At 46.2% G+C, this 24187-nt stretch overlaps 1 protein-coding gene across 7 annotated transcripts in view; it reads left to right on the forward strand.

The window, feature by feature from the left end:
- Positions 1-24187, forward strand: part of NRDE2 (NRDE-2, necessary for RNA interference, domain containing) — a 63944-nt gene that overhangs the window by 29707 nt on the left and 10050 nt on the right. For all 7 annotated transcript variants that reach the window (XR_009210221.1, XR_009210222.1, XR_004244599.2 and 4 more), the window contains exons 7-12: positions 1454-1587; positions 5163-5283; positions 10892-11067; positions 13449-13835; positions 14887-15815; positions 17525-17663. Coding sequence is in view for 3 of the 7 variants with exons in the window: in XM_032135001.2 (XP_031990892.1) it covers positions 1454-1587; positions 5163-5283; positions 10892-11067; positions 13449-13835; positions 14887-15815; positions 17525-17663 (1886 nt within the window). In the remaining 4 variants the exon portion in view is untranslated. The remainder of the gene's footprint in view (positions 1-1453; positions 1588-5162; positions 5284-10891; positions 11068-13448; positions 13836-14886; positions 15816-17524; positions 17664-24187) is intronic.

A 24187-nucleotide genomic window follows, 5' to 3' on the forward strand; every position in this document is an offset into this window, starting at 1 on the left:
ATAGAGCCAGTAGAGTTAAGATATCACTGGACAAGTTTCTGCTGATTAGCCAAGTAAACTTAGGCAAGTCTCTTAACTGCTTTGGCAGTCGGTGGCCTTATCTGTTGAGATGCATATACCTGTCTCACCCAATTACAGGGTTCCAGGTAGTAATGTCCGTGAGATGCCCTGACTGGGAACCACTGCATAAATAGAAGTTTTGGGTATTATTATGCTGTTAACATTTTTGGTGTGTCCTGAAGGAACCTGGAATATACATTTTGACAGTAATGAGATGTTGGAGGCTGCATGTTATGCAGAGCCAGAGAGTATCACTTTTGACCTTGAATCCTGAAGGGTTTGCCCTTCACTGGCTCTAGCGTGTCCTTGGGCAGGTCCTCTTTGAGCCCCAGTTTCTCCATCAGCAACAATACTATAAACCTGCTTTACAGGACTGTGGTGCACAGTAAACGAGACAATCCATGGCGAGTCTAGCTCAGTGTCCGGCACAGAGCAGGCGTTTATTTGATCACAACCCCTGTTATTGAGTATTAATTACTGTTGGCATCTAAAGATAGAAATACATTGCTCTCTTTTTTTTTTTTTGAGACAGTCTCGCTTTGTCGCCCAGGCTGGAGTGCAGTGGCGCAGTCTCGGCTCACTGCAAGCTCCGCCTCCCGGGTTCACGCCATTCTCCTGCCTCAGCCTCTCCGAGTAGCTGGGACTACAGGCGCCCGCCACCACGCCCAGCTAATTTTTTGTATTTTTAGTAGAGGCGGGGTTTCACCGTGGTCTCGATGTCCTGACCTCGTGATCTGCCCGCCTCGGCCTCCCAAAGTGCTGGGATTACAAGCGTGAGCCACCGCGCCCGGCAAATACACATTGCTCTCAAAATAATAAGCATTTATCACACTGACACAGAGTCTCGGATTTGTTACTGTATGTGATCTACACAAATAGCTTAGTGTTATTTAGTAGCTGGAATTGTACCACAAGTAAGATGAACTGGAATGTTCAGACATGGAACCTTGATTTGTTTACAGCCGACTCTGAACATAGGATGAAAGTTGCTGCTGACTAATGCCATCTAGTGATCAATTGAATACAGCTCTTTGCTTTCTGATAAAAATCTACTACGCCATCCTTTTTCTATAATTTTTCTTGTCATAAGGAGCTCTGATTATTTGATAGCATTCAGACCAACCTCTTGACTTATTTTTATGTACTATATATAGTTTTTATTGTTAATATTTGTGTTCTGTGATGGTTTCATACAAAAATTAGAACAAACATACTTAGATTATAATACTGTGTGAGATGCTTTAAATCAGGACATGTATCACAGCTTTGTAAATTAATAGTGATTGCAGGTGAAAGATGTTCTCAGTGTGTTAATTGCCTGTTTTGAGAAGTTACGTTCTTTCCCTTTAATGGTATCAACCAGGCTTCTTCCCCTTTGCCCTCCTGTTCGCAGCACTCTTTCTTCAGCAGTGCCACTTTCTGCGGCAGGCTGGCCACTCTGAGAAGGCCGTCTCATTGTTCCAGGCCATGGTGGACTTCACCTTCTTCAAACCCGACAGCGTGAAAGATCTGCCTACCAAAGGACAGGTACCCAGCTCTGCTCGCCTCATCTCTCTCTTCCTGGCTCTTCCTCTGGAGGGAGAGGGGGAAGGTGTGGATAATGAGAGGTGGTGTGGATAATGAGAGGTGGTGTGGTAGTGTTTTTAAAATATCATATCCTCCTGTATATCAGTCTGCTGAGGAGGACTTCTCAGAAATAGTCCAGTGATCTGAGGAAAGTTTTGTAATGAAAGTGGTGAGATGTGGATAGGTAAAGAAGCTTTCCCCTCCTTCACAACATAAAGGCTCTCTGAGGACCCACCCTCCCACCCTGCCTGCCTGCCTGCCTGCCTGCCTGCCTTTCCTCCTTTCCTTTTCCCTGCCCCCTCCCCTCCTCCTTCCTCCTCCCCTCCCCTCCCCTTCTTCCTCCCCTCCCCTCCCCCTTCCCCTTCTTCCTCCCCTCTCCCTCCCCTCTCCCCTCCCTTCCCCTCCTCCCCTCCCCTCTTCTTCCCCCTTCCTCCTCCCCTCCCTTCTTCCTCCCCCTTCCCTCCCTTTCCCCTCCCACTTCCCCTTCCTTCCCCCTTCCTCCTCCCCTCCCCTCCCCCTTCCTCCTCCCCCCTCCTCCCCATCCCCTGCCTTTCCCCTCCCGCCTTCCCCTCCCTTCCCCATTTTCCCCTTTCCCTCCCCCTCCTTTCCCTCCTTTCCCCTCCCCCCTTCCCTCCTTCTCCTCCCCTCCTTCCCTCTCTCCCTCTTCCCTTCTCCTCCCCCTCTCCTTCTCCTCCCTCTCCCCTTCCCTCCCCCTTCTCTCCCTCTCCTCCCCCCCTCCCCCCCATCCCTTTTCTGCCTTTGTTTAAATGCTGGTTAGCTCCCCCAGTCAGGGAAACAGTTGTCATGACATTTTAAACCTTGTATTACTCTCTTCCACCCTTACACATTCTAGTTTGGGTCTTGCATCACTTCCCCAGTTAACCTTCTAAGTACCCACAATCTTCACTAGAGTTGCAAATGAAATTACGCAGAGGCACCTTGTCAACAGTGATCCTCATTGGGGAAGGGTTAATCCTTTAGATGACAAGCGAGCATTGCCAATGTTTGAGATAAATGAAGCTAAGTGAAGAAATAAAGAATTTTTATAGAGCTGTGCATATAAGAAAATGTATCTTTTCCCTTTTTCCACTAAATAAAACTCAGTTTTCTACTCTGTAAAGATGTCTAGTGGAAGATAAATAGAATATATGAGTTTATGGTGAACATTCAAAAGTGTTTCTTCAGAGGCCAAGGCCTCCCTCATGTGGGAGTTTCATGAATTGCCAGTAAAGACCGTTTTTATCATGATGCCACCTCTAGAAAAAATTGGATTAAAGAATTATACCAGTTAAATTGCTATAATCAATCATTAATAAGCCATATAACAGAGTGATTTTAAGACATGCTGTGAGATTTTCAGAATAGGCTGTAATACAAAAGTGATTCTCAGCTGACTCTAAGGAGCCTTGTGGGTCAGGATCAGAATTTCTCTCACCCCCTCCCCCCGCCCCTTTCCTAAGACCCACTGTGATAAGAACAGAGTAATGGGTGGAGGGTTCTGCCTACAAATGTGACCCATCAAAGACCACTGTTCTAAAGTGTTGGGAGACCCTGATCCATGTGCTTGAGGTTTTAAACACGAACAGCACATGTAATTCCAGAGCATTTACATGACAATGTTGGAATAAAGTTTCTTATTTGATAATATTCCATATTGCTTTTATAACTGAGAGATGTTATTACCATAAACACAGTAGCGTGATTTAACACGGGCAGGTCTGATATTACTGGTCTGTGTTTCTGTGGAATAAACAAATAGATTATACTCATTTATCACACTTTTTAAAAAAAATTTTTCTTAAGTAAACTTTCTTCACTCTTAACAAGAGCCAGACCTCTAAAGAGGGAGCGTAGTCTTCCTGGTTCCCCTTTCTGAGGATGACTGATGTGTCAGGACGTTTGCCCTGCCCTGACGTGACTCTCCTGGAGGCAGTACTCTTCCAGGCATGCGTGGCACTGCCCAGGGCTCAGGCTGGATAATCCTGTGGCTCCTGGCCCATGCAGTGCCCACTGGAAGCCTGCTTGTCCTCTTCAAAAGGTTTCTTACAAAAGCTTTCATTGAGTAGGTTATTGGCTAACTTTCACAGTCCTATTTCCAGTTGATAACATGATCACGTTTCTGTTCATTGCTGTGTTCACATTCTGTTCCATAGGGAAAGATTTATTGCCAGTGAGCTGCTTACCACACACTGCAGACCTAATGCCGGAATGAATGAGGGAGGCACTAATGGGGCCAGGCTTTAAAATGCAGACCTTTAGGCTGGGCGCGGTGGCTTATGCTTGTAATCCTAGCACTTTGGGAGGCTGAGGTGGGCAGACCACCTGAGGTCGGGAGTTGGAGACCAGCCTGACCAACATGGAAAAACCCCATCTCTACTAAAAAAATACAGAATTAGCTGGGCTTGGTGGCTCATACTTGTAATCCCAGCTACTTGGGAGGCTGAAGTAGGAGAATTGCTTGAGCCCGGGAGGCGGAGGTTGCAGTGAGCCAAGATCACACCACTGCACTCCAGCCTGGGCAACAAGAGCGAAACTCCATCTCAAAAAATAAAAATAAAAAATGCAGACCTTTTTACTCCCTGGTTGCCTACCTTGTTCAGATCTGTGCCAACAAGCGTTTATTGAGTCCCTGCTAGGCAGTGAGTATTGTGCCAGGTGTTAGGAATATATAGTTACTTAAGATATGGTTGTGCTCAACCATATCTCATGTAGCTCATGGTCTGTCTTGTTGGAACCTTCCTCTCAAAATATCTTTTTTTTTTTTTTTTTGAGACGGAGTCTCGCTCTGTCGCCCAGACTGGAGTGCAGTGGCGCGATCTCGGCTCACTGCAGGCTCCACCTCCCGGGTTCACGCCATTCTCCTGCCTCAGCCTCTCCGAGTAGCTGGGACTACAGGCGCCCGCCACTACGCCCGGCTAATTTTTTTGTATTTTTAGTAGAGACGGGGTTTCACCGTGGTCTCGATCTCCTGACCTCGTGATCCGCCCGCCTCGGCCTCCCAAAGTGCTGGGATTACAAGCGTGAGCCACCGCGCCCGGCCTTCAAAATATCTTACAAGCAGCATGACTTTAGGAATTAGCTCGGGAGTCCAGTGACACTAGGTGAACTGGCAGTGCCACTGTCCCTGGTTAGACTGGCCTGGCAGGATAAGAACTAGGAAACTACTCCTTTCCTACCCATCTGGAGACCCTTCTTGCTGAACCTCAGCTGGTCTTTTTGTAACCTAATCTCGGGAGTGACCTCCCATCACTTTTGCCATATTTTGTGTGTTAGAATCACTAGGTCCAGCTCACATGCGAGTGTGAAAACCACGAGGCAGGGGTAGGGTCATGGGGGCTATCTTGGAAGCTGCCTGCCACGCTAGATAGTTCTTTTTTCTATCTTGGGGTGTGTAGCATATATCTACTTCAAAGACTGATGGCAAACATGATTTCAAGGATCATAAGCTTCTCTTGTATCCACCAGCACGGATTTTGCCCACTGACTCAGCAGTTTTGTACAAGTGAGGTCTAACGTCCATTCTAAAATCTGAACAGGTGGAATTCTTTGAGCCCTTTTGGGACAGTGGAGAGCCCCGGGCTGGGGAGAAGGGAGCCCGAGGCTGGAAGGCGTGGATGCACCAGCAGGAACGAGGTGGCTGGGTGGTCATCAACCCAGGTAAGTCACCTCTCAGTGAAGATGTGTACATCTGTTTCTTCTGGAATTTGTTTTTACATCCTCATGATTATTTGTTTATATGCATAAGCTATTTATCAGTAGCTTCAGAATATTGCACAAACATCAAAATGTCAAAAATGTTAAGTAGATGTCGTGGGTTCCCCTTAGAAGTTTTAAAGCAGTCGACTTATTCCTTCAGTACATAATGCTTTGAGGATTTGAAAGTTTCTGTAATTTCCCTTTTTCCTTTTATAGGTTGCAACTGAAGAAGGAATCTTGTTAATAACTGCCCCAATCCCCGTTCTTTTTTTTTTTTGAGACAGAATCTCGCTCTGTCATCCAGGTTGGAGTACAGTGGCATGATCTCGGCTCACTGCAACCTCTGCTTCCTGGGTTCAAGCAATTCTCATGCGTCAGACTCCTGAGTAGCTGGGATTACAGGCTTCTGCCACGACACCCAGCTAATTTTTGTATTTTTGGTAGAGATAGAGTCGCCATGTTGGCCAGGCTGGTCTCTCTGGTCTCAAACACCTGACCTCCAGTGATCTGCCTGCCTCGGCCTCCCAAGCGCTGGGATTGTAGGTGTGAGCCACCACCACGCCTGACCCCATTCTTTTTTAGTGTGTATTTCAGACAGTCTTTGTTATCCTGTCAATGTACAGACCAACAGATACTTTGAAAAATACCTTTTTAGGACTATTATAAAGTAATTATTACCTAGCATTTACATAACTGTCACTCTAAATGACCCCCAAATACTTTCCAGATTTATACTCTAACACAGAGCTGCCCAGTAGAAATATAATGTGAGCCTCTTGTATAATTTCAAGTTTTCTAGTGGCCACATTAAAAAAGTAAAAAGGAACAGATGATGTTAATTTTGATAGTGTATTTTACTTAACCTAGTATATCAAAACATTTCAGTATGTAATCAATACTTTAAAATTATTAACCAGAGATTCAGATGCCAATTGCATGCTTTAAAAAGAAAAAAAATTATTAACTAGGTATTTTGCATTCTTTTTTTAGTACTCTTTGAAATCTGGTGTGTATTTTATACTTTTGGCATTTTTTTTTTTTTTTTTGAGACAGCGTCTTGGTCTGTCGCCCAGGCTGGAGTGTAGTGGCTCGATCTTGGCTCACTGCAACCTCCGCCTCCCGGGTTCAAGGGATTCTTGTGCCTCAGCCTCCCAAGTAGCTGGGATTACAGCTATGCACCACCACGCCCACCTAATTTTATGTTTTTAGTAGAGACAGGGTTTCACTGTGTTGGTCTAGGCTGGTCTCGAACCCCTAACCTCAAGTAATCCACCCACCTCTGCCTCCCAAAGTGCTGGGATTTCCAACGTGAGCCACCGCACCCAGCCCAGACTAGCTACTTTTCAAGTGCTTGATAGCCACATATTAATGGTGACGTATTGGACAGAACAACTCTTAGACATTCAGGAACTGCTTCACTCCCTGAAAGGCAGTTCCAGCATAGAGAGAGATCTGCCAGGCAGACGATTTCGTTGAAAGTTCTATAGGGAAAGAGTGATGGACAAGGACTCAGGAGACTGGCTCCTTGCCTAGGCTCAGTGAGCCCCTTGTCACAGGTGTAACCTTTCTTTGTTTATTCATTTGCACCATGAAAACTTTGGATTAGGTATTGTCTTGCAGGACAGTTCAGAGCTCCGGGCCAGGGAGCATCTCTAGTACCACTAAGAAGCAAGAGGGGCCCTTCAGGTGTTTTGGGATAACTTTCCTCTGGGCAGTGCTGTCAGGCAGTGATCACGCCTCACTTGGGGCTGTCAGAGTCTCAGCTGTTTAGATTTCCCTGGAGTGTTCTTTTCCAAAAAGAATGAGAACTATTCATCAGGCTGACCAGTGGTTTTGTGTATGAAGAAAAACAGCCCGCATGAAACGGAAGTAGGTATTGCTCTCAGCCACTGAGTCTGCAAGACCGCATAAGCAAGGGCCAAAAAAACGGAAGTCTGATTAGTAACTCTCCTCTCTGAGTGACTGACTTAGCGTGGGTCTGTGTTTTTAGGCTTAGTTTTTTTGTTCTTTTGGTTTTTGTTAGAGAGCGAGCCCATTACAATGCATAGTATCTGTTACACAGTTTGCTGTGTTCTGCATTTCTGTGACAATAAAGTTTTCTTTTTTTTTTTTGAGACGGAGTCTCGCTCTGTTGCCCAGGCTGGAGTGCAGTGGCGCAATCTCGGCTCACTGCAAGCTCCGCCTCCCGGGTTCACGCCATTCTCCTGCCTCAGCCTCTCCGAGTAGCTGGGACTACAGGCGCCCGCCACCACGCCCGGCTAATTTTTTTGTATTTTTAGTAGAGATGGGGTTTCACCGTGGTCTCGATCTCCTGACCTTGTGATCCGCCTGCCTCAGCCTCCCAAAGTGCTGGGATTACAAGCGTGAGCCACCGCGCCCGGCCAATAAAGTTTTCATAGCAGTGTCCACAGACTAATTTTACCTCTGATAAGTTTCCAGATATCTAATGGTCACTTAAAATCAGGTGTAAAGTTAGTTTTCTCCAAAAGGGAATGCAAATTAATATCAAAACCTTGACTTTTAGCATCAAGTTAGAGACTTGTGTTGGTACTTACATTCTCTGCAAGCTTCTCACACATTTCCATTATGGAGAAACTTTTGCTGAGTTTATGAATTTCTTTCTAATGAATTTAATGGAAATCTCCAAAAAACTAGGAGGGTCAAAAGAAAGGCTGAAATTTTCTTGATTCCAGCAAACCTAATTGATAACAGTTTTTGTTTTTATTTTATTTTTAACTTCTCTTATTTATCCTGAAAGTTTAGCGTTGAGAGGGTAGTTGATTTCATCCTGCAGTTGAGCATTTATCATAGCATGTTTCTTCTCTGTTGCCCTCACTTTCTGTTAGTATGTAGTTGTTATACATGAATGTCTGTCCAAAGCTCTGTAATCTTTTGAGTCCTTAATGTAGTAAATTCAGGTATCTAAGTCTGATGTATGACTCACAAAGGAATTTCTTTTATAAGGGTTTTTCAGAGTGATTAAAGGATTACTTTAAACATAGATCTTTAGAAGAAAGTGATAAATACATTTAGTTTTCTTCTTTGAGAAACTTGAGCATTTAGGCAGAATATTGGTGGAATAATAGAATGCTAATATATACATTATGCTAATATATACAGTGTATTATATGTGCACATTATGTGTTTAAGTTTTTAAAAATATTTTATTTTGAAATAGTATAGAGTCACAGGAAGTAGAAAAAATGTACCAAGAGGTTTTGTGTACCCTTCATCCAGTTCCTTCCAGTGGTAGTACCACAGAACAATGTCAGAACCAGGGAACTGACATTGGTACAGTCTGCAGAGTTTATTCACATTTCACCATTTTACATGCACTCATTGGTGTGTGTGTTTCTATGGTTCTAGGCAGTTTCTATTACGTGTGTAGCTTTGTGTAATCACTACCACAATCAAGATACAGACTGTTTGATCACTGCAAGGGTCCCTCGCGCTATCCTTTCTTAGCCACATCTGCCCCTTCCCCCTCCTAACTCATGGGAACCACTAATCTGTTCTCTCTGTTTTCCTGTTATCTCATGAAGGTTATATAAATGGAATCATAAGGTATATAACATTAACAAATTTTTTTAGTTGTAAAATATATATAATATAAAATTGATCATTTTTAAATATACAGTTGGGTGACATTAAGTACATTCACACTGCCATGCAGCCATCACCTCTGTCGACCTCCGCAACTTTTTCATCTTCCCCAATTCTGTACCCATTAAAGACAAATTCCTCATTTCTCCCTCCCCCCAGGCTCCAGCAGTCATTCTACTTTCTGTCTCTATGAAAGTGACTACGTTAGGAACCTGGTGGATGCGGAAGCCATACAGTAGTTGACCTCCTGTGACTGGCCGATTCCACTTAGCATAGTGTCGTCAGGGTTCATCCATGTCGCGCCAGGATTTCCTTCCTTTTTAAAGCCGAACACTTCTCCATTATGTGTGTATACCACATTTTGTTTAGACATCCATTTGTCAATGAACATTTTGGTTGCTTCCACCTCTGGGCCATTGTGAATAATGCTGCTATGAACATGGGTGTACAGTATCTCTTTGAGTCTCTGCTTTCAGTTCTCCTGGGTAGATATTCAGCAGGGCAATTGCCTCATACGGTAATCCTGTGTCTAGTATGCCATGCTGTTTTCCATACAGCAGACGGCAACTGCACCATTTTACATTCCCCAGGGTTCCAATTTGTCCACATCCCTGGGAACAGTTGTGTTTTGTGTAACTTTTTGAGATTGGCCTTTTTAACTTAGCATAATTTCCCTGAGATACATACAAATTGTTGCATATATCAATGGTTTGTTCATGTTGATTGCTGAGTAGTATTCCATTGTGTAAATGGACCACAGCTTAACTGTTCAACTTACTGAAGGATGTTTGAGTTGTTTCCAGGTGTTGGCGATTATGCATGAAGCTGCTTCTGAGCATTGGCATATAGGTTTTTGTGTAAACGTAGGTTTTCATTTATCTGGGATCAGTGCCCAAGAATGCAGTTATGCTAAGTGCATGTTTAGTTTTGTAAGAAACTGCCAAAGTGATTTCCTATGTGGCTGTACCATTTTATATACTTTCTTTATTTTTTAACCTTGAACTGTACAGATAACTCTGGCTTTCTTCCTCTTCCCTTCTACATGTTCAGAGTTAGGAAACAAAGTGAAATAAATTATTGGATATCCTGATTTGGCTTTTTTAAAGGCAAGTTCTAGTGAGCATAGGTCATAATTAATTATACGGTCCCTGGCTAAAAATTTGGATGACTTAAGAAAATCTAAACTAGTGCCATCATTAAATGTCATTTAGCATTCTAAAACTGTGTTGTCCAATACAGTAACCTCTAGCCACATGTGGCTACTTAAAATTAAATAAAATTAAGAATTCAGGCCAGGCGTGGTGACTCACGCCTGTAATCCCAGCACTTTGGGAGGTCAAGGCAGGTGGATCACCTGAGATCAGGAGTTCGAAACCAGCCTGACCAACACGGTGAAACCCCATCTCTACTAAATACAAAAAATTAGCCAGGCTTGGTGGCACATACCTGTAATCCCAGCTACTCAGGAGGCTGAGGCAGGAGAATTGCTTGAACCTGGGAAGCGGAGGTTGCAGTGTGCCGAGATTGTGCCACTGTACTCCAGCCTGGGCGACAAGAGCGAGACTCCATCTCAGAAAAAAAAAAGGAATTCAGTTCCTTTACTAGCTACATCTCAAATGCCCAGTGAGTCACATGTGGCTACCCTGTTAATGCAGGTATGTAGGGCATTTTCATCATCACAGCAAGTTCTATTGGACAGTACTGTTCTAGAGTATGTGTCATTTCCATTTTAATCACTATACTATTAAAAATAATTTGATTTTATCACCTTGTCTTCCTTTGCTTCCTGAGGACCTGACTGATTACAAGAGAGTTCCTAAATGCCACTGAGTATCCTGGGAGGCTGGCATGGCTCTTACACATCTTGGCATTGTGGGCGCCCAACAGTCCCTGACATAGCAGGCTGATTGAGTGGCGATGGTGGTTTTATTTGCTGATGAGGTGAAGAAGTCTCATTCTTGTCTAGATGAGGATGACGATGAACCAGAAGAGGACGACCAGGAAATAAAAGATAAGACTCTGCCCAGGTGGCAGATCTGGCTTGCTGCTGAGCGTTCCCGAGATCAGAGGCACTGGCGGCCCTGGCGCCCTGATAAGACCAAGAAGCAAACTGAGGAAGACTGTGAGGATCCCGAGAGACAGGCATGTATCCTCCGCCCCAGGCAGGAAGCTGTCCAGGGGGCCCCTGCCTGCTTTCCATTCCCATGCGCTTTGGTTATCTGAAAGGAGGCTGCTGGAGCTCTCTTAGCAGTTAGCTAGCTTAGGAGATGCTAACCTGCTCCTGTTCTCATCTGTGGAAACTTCCTTCCTGCTGGATATCAGTGTAGAATTTCCTGGGCTGCTGGTGATGGGGGAGCATATAGGTGCTTGACCAGAGAGCTCCTGTCCCCTAGTAGGTGGGTGGGCCCTTGTGGTCACCCCTCTGGAGACTGTCTTCCAGGTCATTCAGTTAATTTTTCATGTGGAGCCCTGTGGGATACATACAGATTATTCAAAAAACTCGGAATCACTGTCCTAGATTCTTTCCTTGTGTCCACTTTCCCCACCCCATTCTTGGGTCCATGAAGCTGTAGCAGATAGACTGGACTCTAGAAGACAAGACGGACTGTCCGTAGGGTCCATGTTGGACAGTTGGCATCAGCTTGTCTTGCGGAAGAAGAAACTAGCGTTTATTGAATACCTGTGGCATGCCAGGCACTTCACCTGTGTTATCTCATTTACTGTTAGCATGTGACTTTTTTTTTTTTTTTTTTTTTTTTTTTTTTTTGAGACGGAGTCTCGCTCTCTCACCCAGGCTGGAGTGCAGTGGCGCGATCTCGGCTCACTGCAAGCTCCGCCTCCCGGGTTCACGCCATTCTCCTGCCTCAGCCTCTCCGAGTAGCTGGGACTACAGGCGCCCGCCACCACGCCCGGCTAATTTTTTGTATTTTTAGTAGAGACAGGGTTTCACCGTGGTCTCGATCTCCTGACCTCGTGATCCGCCCGCCTCGGCCTCCCAAAGTGCTGGGATTACAAGTGTGAGCCACCGCGCCCGGCCTAGCATGTGACTTGTTACATGCTGCCCTGTGTTTAGTGGCCAGCAGCTCTGGAGGTTGTAAATTAAAATGAAGAAATGCTGTCTTGATGCCTGGAATTGATCCAGTTTCACAAGACACCAACTCTGTGTCTTGGAGCTCTGTCACCTTTTCTACAAATGAGGTGCCCTGAAGGCAAGGAGTTTATCCCTTTTGTTTACTGCTCTGACGTCAGTGCCTAGAACAGCATTTGTCCTGTGGTGAGCACTCAGTGTATCCTCTTGGATGTTGAAGGAATATTTGTTTGATGACGGAATATCTGCTCTGGACAGAGGGATCAGCACACGTGAAGGCCCCAGAGTGCCAGGAGAATTTGAGGAGTGGGGAATGGAGTGGCCAGACTGGAGTGAGGACACAGAGAAGTGGGGATAGAGACAGAGGTGATCTCTGGAGGAAGAAGGGGCCAGCTTCTAGGGAAACCTCAACTCACTGGAAGTCTTGGAGAGGGGACTACCCGGGAGGCCTCTTGCCTCGCTGAAGCTGAATGTCTGCAGAAGAGTGGAATCTTTCTTTGGTATCTGAGGATTTTGTAGAGTTCACAGCCACCCTTCTGGAAGTCATTTCTCAAGGCTTAGAGTCCCAGCAGTCTCCTGGAAGCAGATTTCTGGAGCAGACTGCTGCTGCAAGCAATTTCTTGCCATTTAGCTTTTTCTGTAATCAAAGCCTGGGGGAGAAAAGCTTTCTAATTTATTTTTAACATAAAGAAGCAGCTTTCTGATTAATTGATGGTTTTGATTGAGTCCCACATACTGTAGTTTATTGTGCTTATGTTATGATTTCCTCTTTACTGAGAGCCACAAAGACCAATCAGATAAGCAGCACCAGGACACAAAGGGTGGCCTCCTTGGCCTTATGTTTTTAAATTATTACATGAACTCAACTATAGACATTTACAGTTAGTATTAGGCTCTTATAATTGCTTTTAACATGTTCCATTGCTCCTGTTACCTTGAGTCTGTTTATCTAGTTTTGTCTGTTTACCTAGTTTTGAGCATATTTTTCATTTCTCGGAGCAATTTTATACAAGGAAACCACAATAGTAAAGTTCTTATCTTCCATCTTACAATGCAAATTTTTCACCATCATGCGTTATCAGAGTACAAAAGCAATAATTATGTATGCTTTCAGAAGTGAACATGTTTCTAGATTTTCTACAAATCCATCAGGATACTTTGAAAGCTTCTGGCTTAAACCTGTTCATGCCTTCTCTCCTTCTCAGGCTTTTCCATGTGTTGGCACCACAGGGCTGCCTAACAGTTATTCTCCAGCTGTCCAGGTTGCCTTGTGAGGCCTCTGGCTTGTGCTGACAGAGAGCTTAGCTCCTGTCTGTTTAAAATTGATTTAATTTGAATAATGTTGAACCATTAGTACATGCATATAAAGAGAATTGTGACAAATGTGCAGGTTTTGTTTGGTTACATGGGTCGCTTTATTTTGTCTTTGTTGCAGGTGTTGTTTGATGATATTGGGCAGTCTTTGATCAGACTTTCCAGCCACGATCTTCAGTTCCAGCTGGTGGAGGCCTTCCTGCAGTTCTTGGGTGTGCCTTCTGGCTTTACTCCTCCAGCTTCCTGTCTTTATCTGGCCATGGATGAGAACAGCATCTTTGATAATGAACTTTATGATGAAAAGCCCTTGACTTTTTTCAACCCTTCGTTTTCTGGGGCTAGCTGTGTTGGTCGCTTGGATAGGTTAGGCTGTCCTCGCTGGACCAGGAGTCAGAACCGAGAGGGCGAGGAGTTCATCCGCAATGTCTTCCACCTTGTCATGCCCTTGTTTTCAGGCAAAGAGAAGTCCCAGCTCTGCTTCTCCTGGTTACAGTATGAGATTGCAAAGGTAATTCCAGATTCGTCCTTCCATGTTTGGGGACTTTTCATTTCATGTCAGTGTTTATAAACGGGATCGTAAGCCTCCGAGTGCTCTCCCTGGAACTATGCCCCAGCACCTCCTCCTCCAGTGACCCTGAATGCACCTTGTGAGGGGCCGCAATGAAGAGGAGTAAGACAGGAATGAGTCAGGCTACCTCAGTGACTCTCGAGCTGTTTATTGTATTATCTTGCACTACCAGGTCCCCATCCTTATATGAACAATGAGTGCTCAGAATAGTTTTAAAGCAGCGTCAGAGCATTCAGGGGCTTATTAAAATAGATCAGCGTCAGGCGCGGTGGCTCACACCTGTAATCCCAGCACTTTGGGAGGCTGAGGCGGGCGGATCACCTGAGGTCAGGAGTTCAAGACCAGCCTGGCCAACATGGCAAAACCTCGTCTCTACTAAAAATGCAAAAATTAGCTGGGCGTTGTGGCGCGTGCCTGTAATTCCAGCTGCCCAGAAGGCTGAGGCAGGAGAATCGCTTGAACATGGGAGGCGGAGGTTGCCGTGAACTGAGATTGCACCATTGCACTCCAGCCTGGGTGACAGAGTGAGACTCTATCTCAAAAATAAATAATAGATAAGCTACTTATAATACTTACCTTCCTCTTTCTGCTAGAAATGAGTCTGGATCGGCTGTTCTGTCCTCTGCTGGCCACAGTTAGTACTGGCTCTCTTAGCACCCAAGTTCTGAAGCTTCAACTACAGATTATACACACCAGGTTGTATTAGTGTGTTAAAATGTTGTGGCCACATTTCTTTGGAGAAGAACATTTGTAGGTAGCCTTGTTTATAGAGATTTCAGCTGGAACCCTGGATTGTAAATTTGGGGGTAGTTGTGGCCCTGGTAAAAATCCTCATTTCTTTTCCAGCTCAGAGAGCCTCAGTGTTTACCAGACCCATGATAAAGGGAGGAAATGTAGACGCCTTCCTTCCTGTCAGTGCTTTCTACAGTTGGCAGCAGAGGACGCCTTAATTACAGAGCACCTGAAGTCATTCTTCTCTTTTTCCCTGTAGGTCATTTGGTGCCTGCACACTAAAAACAAGAAGAGATTAAAGTCACAAGGGAAGAACTGCAAAAAACTAGCCAAGAATCTCCTTAAGGAGCCAGAAAACTGCAACAACTTTTGCCTGTGGAAGCAGTATGCACATCTGGAGTGGTTGCTTGGCAACACAGAGGATGCCAGAAAAGTTTTTGACACAGCACTCGGCATGGCAGGAAGCAGAGAACTGAAAGACTCTGACCTCTGTGAGCTCAGTCTGCTCTATGCTGAGCTGGAGGTGGAGCTGTCGCCAGAAGTGAGAGGGGCTGCCACAGCCCGAGCTGTTCACATATTAACCAAGCTGACTGAGAGCAGCCCCTATGGGCCCTACACTGGACAGGTGTTGGCTGTTCACATTTTGAAAGCGCGAAAGGCTTACGAGCACGCGCTGCAGGACTGTTTGGGTGACAGCTGTGTCTCTGATCCAGCTCCCACCGATTCCTGTAGCCGCCTAATTAGCCTGGCTAAATGCTTCATGCTCTTCCAGTATTTGACCATAGGGATTGATGCTGCTGTGCGGATATACGAACAGGTGTTTGCAAAACTGAACAGTTCTGTTTTCCCAGAAGGCTCTGGCGAGGGGTACAGTGCCAGCTCCCAGAGTTGGACCAGTGTTCTCGAAGCCATCACACTGATGCACACGAGCCTGCTGAGATTCCACATGAAAGTGAGTGTTTACCCACTGGCCCCTCTGCGAGAGGCACTCTCACAGGCTTTAAAGTTGTATCCGGGCAACCAGGTTCTTTGGAGGTCCTATGTACAGATTCAGAATAAGTCCCACAGTGCCAGCAAGACCAGGAGATTTTTTGACACAATCACGAGGTCTGCCAAACCCTTGGAGCCTTGGTTGTTTGCAATTGAAGCTGAGAAACTGAGGAAGAGACTGGTGGAAACTGTCCAGAGGTAATTCCAGACCATCCTGTTTTTGTGTCCCACAAATGTTTATGGAATGCTTGCTGTGTTCCCCCGACCTTGCTGGGTCTCAGGAATACAGGGATGAACACGGCACGGTGCCCAGAACACCTGCTGTGGGGCTGTAGGTGTCATAGAATAATGGATTGAAAGGTGAGCGAGACACAAAGTAGCAGCGCCTCTCAGGAGAGGGGTTGGTGGCTGTCGCCTGGGTGTGCTTCTGGGGAGTGTGAATGTTGCTTCTGTGTGCATGGGTGGTGGCCATCAGACCACGGGAATGCTGAGAAGCCATCACGAAAGCCTGATGGCTAAGAGCACAGGGGCCAGGTGGCAGCTCTCTGGATTCCAGTGCCAGCTCTTCTCAGCTGGGTGAACTTGAGCAGGCCAGTTCCTCTCTCATAGCTCCCTCTCTGAGAGGGACCCTACTTCATAGGGTCTCTCTGAGGGGTCAATGAGGTAAGTGCTTGGCACAAAGTGTGTAGTGACTGGGAGCTTCTGTCAGCATTCCTAGTGACAGAAGTGTCATGTTTAAATTCCATCTTTGATACGATATTTTCTTTTTTTATTTTATTTTTATTTTTTGAGACAGGGTCTCACTCTGTCGCTCAGGCTGGAGTGCAGTGGTGCAGTCTCAGCTCACTGCAGCCTTGACCTCCTGGGCTCAAGTGACTCTCCCACCTCAGTCTCCCTGGTAGCTGGGACTATAGGCATCACCATGCCTGGCTAATTTTTTTATTTTTTATTTTTTGTAGAGACGGGGTTTTGCCATATTGCCCAGACTGGTTGGTCTCCATCTCCTGAGCTTAAGCAATCCTCCCATCTCAGCCTTCCAAAGTGCTGTGATTATAGGAGGGAGCCACAGCATCCGGCCTGATCCAGTATTTTCTCTCTAAAGGTTAAATGTTAATCTGGGGGACACATTAGCTTAGGCATCATTGTTTTCCCAGAATCTTTGCTGTTGCCTCACTCTGATGTTATAAGCCAAAATTGTCTTTGAATAATATTTCACTTGTTTTTTATTTCTTCCATTGGGATTTTTTCACTCCATGTGAGCCTTGCTTTCTCTATTATAAATCAAAAGGTCTTTTCTTCCTGTAAAGTAGAATTTGCATTCTGCTGATTAAAGGGTAGCTTTCTTTCTCTTTTTTTTTTTTTTTTTGAGATGGAGTCTCACTCTGTTGCCCAGGCTGGAATGCAGTGGCGTGATCTCAGCTCACTGCAACTTCCACCTCCCAGGTTCAAGCAATTCTCCTGCCTCAGCCTCCCGAGTAGCTGGGACTACAGGCACCAGCTAATTTTTGTATTTTTAGTAGAGATGAGGTTTCACCATATTGGCCAGGCTGGTCTCGAACTCCTGACCTTGTGATCCACCCACCTCGGCCTCCCACAGTGCTGGGATTACAGGTGTGAGCCATCGCACCCAGCAAAGGGTAGCTTTCTTTAGAAAACGGAAGCGAGCGGGTTTTTGTGTGACTTCAAGACAGATTCGGTGTGGAGTGGAAACCACAGAACTCTGGCCTGTGCCTTCTCCTGGCCTTGGAGAAGCCCCGTACACAGCGCCCTACGCCTGAGGGACAGCTCTCCCCTGACTCTCTCTGATCTGGTTGTTGCTGACACTTGTCATCACTAAGGCATCTCTTCCTCCTGTGATGTAGGGTGAGAGAGCTTGCGTCAGAGTCACGTGAGCCTTTGCCTTGCAGGTTAGACGGTAGAGAGATCCATGCCACAATTCCTGAGACCGGCTTAATGCATCGGATCCAAGCCCTGTTTGAAAATGCCCTGTGCAGCGACAGTGGCAGCCAGTGCCCCTTGCTGTGGAGGATGTATTTGAACTTTCTGGTAAGAAAATATTGAGATGTTTTGTGTTCATGCAGAGCTCTACCTCTTCCTTTGTAAATGAGAAAGTATGGGTGTCCAGTAGCCCCTGCCCAGGAGAGCTGGGAGGCCATATTTCACTCTCATCTTCTTGGCATTGGTGAATCTGTAAGAAATCCTGATGGAATAATGTCAGATCTCTCAGGACTTGGGAAGAGGTTGCAAGTGGTCCATCTCCTCAAAATATTTGGTAGAACGAAGTTGAAGAGTAGTTACTGGGCTATTCAGTGCAATAGGATTTAATGTGGGTTTCTCTGAATTGACTTAAGTCGGCAACTTGCAAAATGGTCTAAGAGCTTTCCTTTGAAAGAGACCTATATTCTTTGCCATTCTGCTCATAAGAATTTCTAGGTCCTGATTGTTTTGTTATTAAAAGAAAAGGTTCAGGCTGGGTGCAGTGGTTCAGGCCTGTAGTCCCAGCACTTTCGGAGGCCAAGGCAGGAAAATTGCTTGAGCCCAGGAGTTTGAGACCAGCCTAAGCAAGATGGCGATACTCCATCTCTACAAAAAAATTTAAAAATTAGCTGGGCATGGTGGTGTGAGCCTTTGGTCCCAGCTACACCAGAGGTTGAGGCAGGAGGATTCCTTGAGCCCAGGAGTTTGAGGTGGCAGTGAGCTATGATCACACCACTGCACTCCAGCCTGGGTGACAAAATGAGACCTTGTCTCTTAAAAAACAAAAATGTAATCTAGGATGTAATTTTTAAAATCAACATTTCCAGCTGGGCATGGTGGCTCATGCCTGTAATCCCAGCACTTCGGGAGGCCAACAGGCGGATCACCTGAGGTCAGGAGTTCGAGGCCAGCCTGGCCATCATGGCGAAACCCCATCTCTACTAAAAATACAAAAATTAGCTGGGTGTGGTGGTATGCGCCTGTAATCCCAGCCACCTGGGAGGCTAAGGCAGGAGAATCACTGGAACCCGGGAGGCAGAGGCTGCAGTGAGCCAAGGTCATGCCACTCTACTCCAGCCTGAATGACAGAGTGAGACTCCGTCTCAGAAAAAAAAAAAAATCAACATTTCCCTTTTTTTTCTTTTTTTTTTTAAGACAAGGTCTTATTCTGTTGCCCAGGCTGGAGTGCAGTAGTGTGGGATCTCGGCTCACTGCAACCTCTGCCTCCCAGGTTCAAGCGATTCTCCTGCCTCAGCCTCCTGAGTAGCTGGGATTACAGGCGTGAGTCCAGCTTATTTTTGCATTTTTAGTAGAGATGGGATTTTGCCATGTTGGCCAGACTGGTCTCGAAATCCTGACCTCAAGTGATCCGCCTGTCTCATCCTCTGAAAATGCTGGGATTACAGGTGGGAGCCACTGCACCCTGCCTAAAATCGACATTTCTAAAGCAGCTTTGTGTTCATTTAAAAGTACCATAGAGATTAAATATGGTGAGACACCATTTAATTTTGTGAATGTGAATGTACAAGCTGAAAGGTGGCTCTTTGGCTTAATAGAATCTGTGAATTGGCTCAGTCTTGGGTTAAAGGCCTGGCATTGGGCTGGGCCTTGTTTACTGTAATACATCTGTTGCCAAGTTGCACTTTTTTTTAGAAACACAGTCTTCTAGGCCTCTTGCTTTAGTTCAAGGGTACTCAGTCATATCAAATGGTCTTCAAAGAATATTGTACGTTTCGGAAATCAAAAGTGATCTTCCTGGCCAGGCGTGGTGGCTCATGCCTGTGATCCCAGCACTTTGGGAGGCTAAGGCAGCCGGATCACCTGAGGTCAGGAGTTCGAGACCAGCCTGGCCGACATGGCAAAACCCCGTCACTACTAAAAATACAAAAAAAAATTAGCTGGATGTGGTGGCAGGCTACTCGGGAGGCTCAGGCAGGAGAATCGCTTGAACCAGGGAGGTTGCAGTGAGCTGCAGACGGAGGTTGCAGTGAGCTGAGATCGCACCACTGCACTCCTGCCTGGGTGACAGGTTGAGACCCTGTCTCAAAAACAAAAAACAAACCAAAGTGACCTTCCTTACTCATAAATCTTACGTATATATCTGAAGAATTCCATAGGATAAATTCTCAAAACTTGATCGTGTTACACATGACAAAACTGGAGTGTAAAGAGATACAGAGCGAGTGTCTGTATCTGTTGGGCCCCCATTCATTCCTGTCTTTGATTCCAGAATTCATCGGGTGTGTCTCTCTGACCTCTGGAAGGAGCCAGGCACTGAAGGCCTGAGGGGCTGGGCGGGACCCGTGACCTCAGGACAGGTGCTTATGGGCACACTCAGGAATAATGGGCACATTCTTGGGGGCAGAAGTTGGCATCAAAAATGAATTACCAAGTCCGGGTGTGGTGGCTCATGCCTGTAATCCCAGCACTTTGGGAGGCCGAGGTGGGCGGATCATGAGGTCAGGAGATTGAGACCATCCTGGCTAATACGGTGAAACCCCGTCTCTACTAAAAATACAAAAAATTAGCCGGGCACGGTGGCAGGTGCCTGTGGTCCCAGCTACTCGGGAGGCTGAGGCAGGGGAATCGCTTGAACCCGGGAGGCGGAGGCTGCAGTGAGCCAAGATTGCGCCACGGCACTCCAGCCTGGGTGACAGAGCGAGACTCCGTCTCAAAAAAAGAAAAAACCCGCAAAAGTTTATGCATCTGTCTTAACATTTATTCTTCAGACCCAGAAGCTCTGATCTTATGGTTTGACTCGTGTGTGAGCTGGAAACTTGCAGGCAGGATGCTGCTGTTAGTAGAGACAACAATTTGAGGCAGCAGAGTCAGGAGCCCAGGGTTTTAGTGAAACCTCCACTCCTGTCATCAGGCTGCTCAGCTGAGGGAGCAGAGCAGATGCTCCCTGATATCCCCAGCATAAAGATTCTACCCATCTTTACATTTAAAATGGTGGAGCTTGCGCATTTGCCAGTTTAACTTACCCAGTCTTTTACAGGTAGAGGCAGGGTAAGGTGCAAATGTACAATATTTTTACTAAGAATCTGCCATGAGCCTAGTTTGGTTGGGTTGTAGACAAAAAGTGCTTATTGGCTTTGAAAAAAAGATCTGGCCCCTTAGAGAATTTCTCTCGTTTTGGAAAGGTAGTATTGGAACTCAGGACTAATTAGAGCAGAGACTGCCCCTGGCAGTTCCTGAGGCATCTGGGCAGGCTCCTAGCACTTTGTTAACACAGTGAAAAATCACATTAGGGCCAGCATGCAAGGTGAAGGTAGCAAGTGCCTGAAGAGGCAGGAGAAGGGAGCCTTGCAGGCCCAGGGGAAGGCTAAGGCTCCCTGGAGGAGGGCTGTGAGGTTGGTTGTGCGATTGTGCCTTTTCGTGTATATGTGCACATACGTGCATGCTTATACATATGCACATACATATACTCTTGAAACATGCATGCAAGCTTATTTGCTTGCTTGCACTTTTTTCCCTGTAAAAATGTTTGAAGGAGTTCGGGAGTTCAAGACCAGCCTGGCCAATATGGAGAAACCCCATCTCTACTAAAAATACAAAATTAGCCGGGTGTAGTGGCACATGTCTGTAATCCCAGCTACTCAGGAGGCTGAGGCAGGAGAATCACTTGAACCCGGGAGGCGGAGGTTGTGGTGAGCCGAGATCGCACCACCGCACTCCAGCCTAGGCAATGAGAGTGAAACTCCATCTCAAAAAAAAAAAGTTTGAAGGAATTAAAGCTTCTCTTGGCCACGGAGAATATGGGAGGGAAAGGAATTAGACAAACAGCAATTAAAATTTTCCACTAATGTTGGAATTTAGCAGGTTAAAACCTTGTTTTTAGGAGAGACTTTCATATGTGCTGTTTTGCATATACATTAACACTCTCAGCCAAACTTTTTTTTTTTTTGAGATAGGGTCTTACTCTATTGCCCAGGCTGCTGGAGTGCAATGGCACTATCATGACTCACTGCAGCCTCAACCTCCTGGGCTCATGCAGTCCTCTCACGTCAGCCTCCTGAGTAGCTGGGACTACAGGCATGCACGACCATGCCTGGCTGGTTTTTTTTATTTTTTGTAAAGATGGGGTCTCACATGTTGTCCAGGCTAGCCTCGAACTCCTGGGCTCAAGCAGTCCATTCACCTCAGCCTCCCAAAGTGTTCAGATTATGGGCATGAGCCACTGCGCCTGGCTTGTTTATTGTTTTGTTGTTTTAGCTAAAATTGCAGTTTTTTCAAGATACTTAAAATCCTTTAATTTGGTCATCTACCTACACAATAAAGAAGGAACTATGAGTATATAAGCCACTTAGCTGATTTCATGGGCTTGATGAAAGACGTCTTAAATAGAAAGGGCACAGTGGCATTTCTGAATTGTGAATCATTAGATTTTCTTTTACCCTCTGATATAATTTCTTCCATCCTGTTGACAGCTGGCAGGAGTTGGTATATATTGAAAGGCCATCATTTACAAGAGCTGGTGGGAGGGAAAAGAATCCCCCTGAGTTCTATCAGAGATAAAATAAACCTCTCAGCAGAGTGTCAGTCTTCTCTCAGGAGCACATGGAGGGAGCATTATAGAAATGCATCTTTTTTTGTTTGGACAAGGTTGGTTATATTTTGTTAAATTACTTAAAAAATTGTATAAGCTAACAGTTGCTCAGATTTGTTTATAAGGAGATTAAAAAAAGAGAATCAAAATTTGCAAAAGCCTTAAGACCTTCAGCTTCCTCGTTTTTTAGAGATGTTGCTTCCTCCATGGGGAGGTGGCACACATCTGCTAAGAAGGTAGACAAATGCCAAAACAAGTGATTACGAAGCACCAAATAGCTTCTCTACACGGAGGACTCAAACACTTGGAATGTTAGTGATGCGGCCAGTGGGCAGCTGCTCGCCACTGTCACTCGCCTCCCCTGTGGTCGTGCAGGGGAGAATTATCATGGCCCAGCTCAGGTCTGAATCATAAGCATTTTTTGTTTTTTTGAGACAGGTTCTTGCTCTGTCATGCAGGCTGGAATGCGCTGGCACAGTCTCGGCTCACTGCAGCCTCAGCCTCCTGAGCTCAAGCAATCCCCACACCTTAGCTGGGATCACAGGTGCGCACCACTGTGCTGGGCTAATTTTTGTATTTTTGTAGAGACAGCATTTTGCCATGTTGCCCAGGCTGGTCTCGAACTACTGAGCTCAAGCAGTCTGCCTGCTTTAGCCTCCCAAAGTGCTGGGATTATAGGCGTGAGCCACCGTGCCTGGCCAGCGTCTTGTTGGCCAAGTTCTTCAGATGGTTTGTATGAGATTCGGTTCCTGGGGCTTCGTGTGAGGGAAGCGGCCTCTGTGTGAAGTCTCCATTCCTGCTTCCCTCTGGGAGACTGCCCTTGGCCGATCACACACACACTCGGGCACCCATCACGGCAGTTCTGCTCCTCCATTAGCTGTTTTCTTAGGTTCCCAGCAAAGACCCTGTTGGTTCCCTGAGATGCTCCCAGTCCACCTGAGGAGACATTTACCTGGACACAATCCCGTAGGGTACAGACACAGTACCGTGGGAACTCCAGCGAAGAAGAGTTGCCCCCTCTGTTTCAGTCCTGACTTAGGACTTTCATGAGGGGTCTCAGTTGTCAATTCAGGAGGTGAGAAAGGAGGACCAGGAGAGCCAGATAGTGCCCATGAACTCTTCTCTCCCTCGAGACTCTGCGTCAGTCAGAGGTCAAAGGTACACACAGGCCACATCTCAGAATATGAAATCATGGACGGAAGCCACACATGGTCACCACCAAGATTTCACTTGGCATCGAGCCCTTCCATACCTCCGTACAGTGAGGGTGTCTCCAGCGCTGATGGAGGCTAGCCAGCTGTGTACCTGGATTTGTTGGGTTCCGGGTTTAGCTGTGCATGGTTGAGAAAGCACGGTCTTAAAGTTTTTCTTTTTTCTTTCAAAAAGGACAAAAAAAGCTTACATTTCGTCAGTATCTTAGGAAAGGACGCTGAAGTATGTTAGCATGGGAAGGAAAGACAGCACTCAATGGCTCTTTGGTTATAAATTCAGAGGCTCAGCCTCAGAACTGGAGGCTCCCACCAGGGAGGACACACAGGAGTCCTCCGAGCCTCACAGCTGGCCCTGTGCGTGGCACTCGCAGAGGCTGGGGAAAGACTGGGCCTTGCCTGAAGCAAGGTTATCACAGTTCCGTCCCTGTGACTGTGGGAGTTAACAGCTGAGAAGGACCAGCCATGGAGTCCCGGCTACTTGGGAGACTGAGGTGGGAGGACTGCTTGAGCCCAGAAGTTCAAGGCCAGCCTGGGCAACATAAACAGTAAAAAAACAAAAACAAACAAACAAAAAACAAATTGAAAAGGGAGTGAGGCCATCCTTGGTAGATGGAGTTCCTGAGATGTAAATTGGAGATTGGAGTCCCCGGATGCCACTGTTCACGTTTCTGGGAAGCCGGTCAGCAGCCCTCACTGGGCTGGATGCTGTGCCCCGGCCGCTTGGTTGGGCAGGGCCGGTGTCTCCTAGAACCTTCTGAGGGAGGGGAGCCTGAAGGACAGGGTGGGTGGAAACGGAGACTCCACAAGCCCTGCCTGTGCCCACTCCTGGCTGC

This window comes from Hylobates moloch, unplaced genomic scaffold (genome assembly GCF_009828535.3).
Source record: "Hylobates moloch isolate HMO894 unplaced genomic scaffold, HMol_V3 SCAFFOLD_16, whole genome shotgun sequence".
NCBI classification, from domain to species: domain Eukaryota; kingdom Metazoa; phylum Chordata; class Mammalia; order Primates; family Hylobatidae; genus Hylobates; species Hylobates moloch.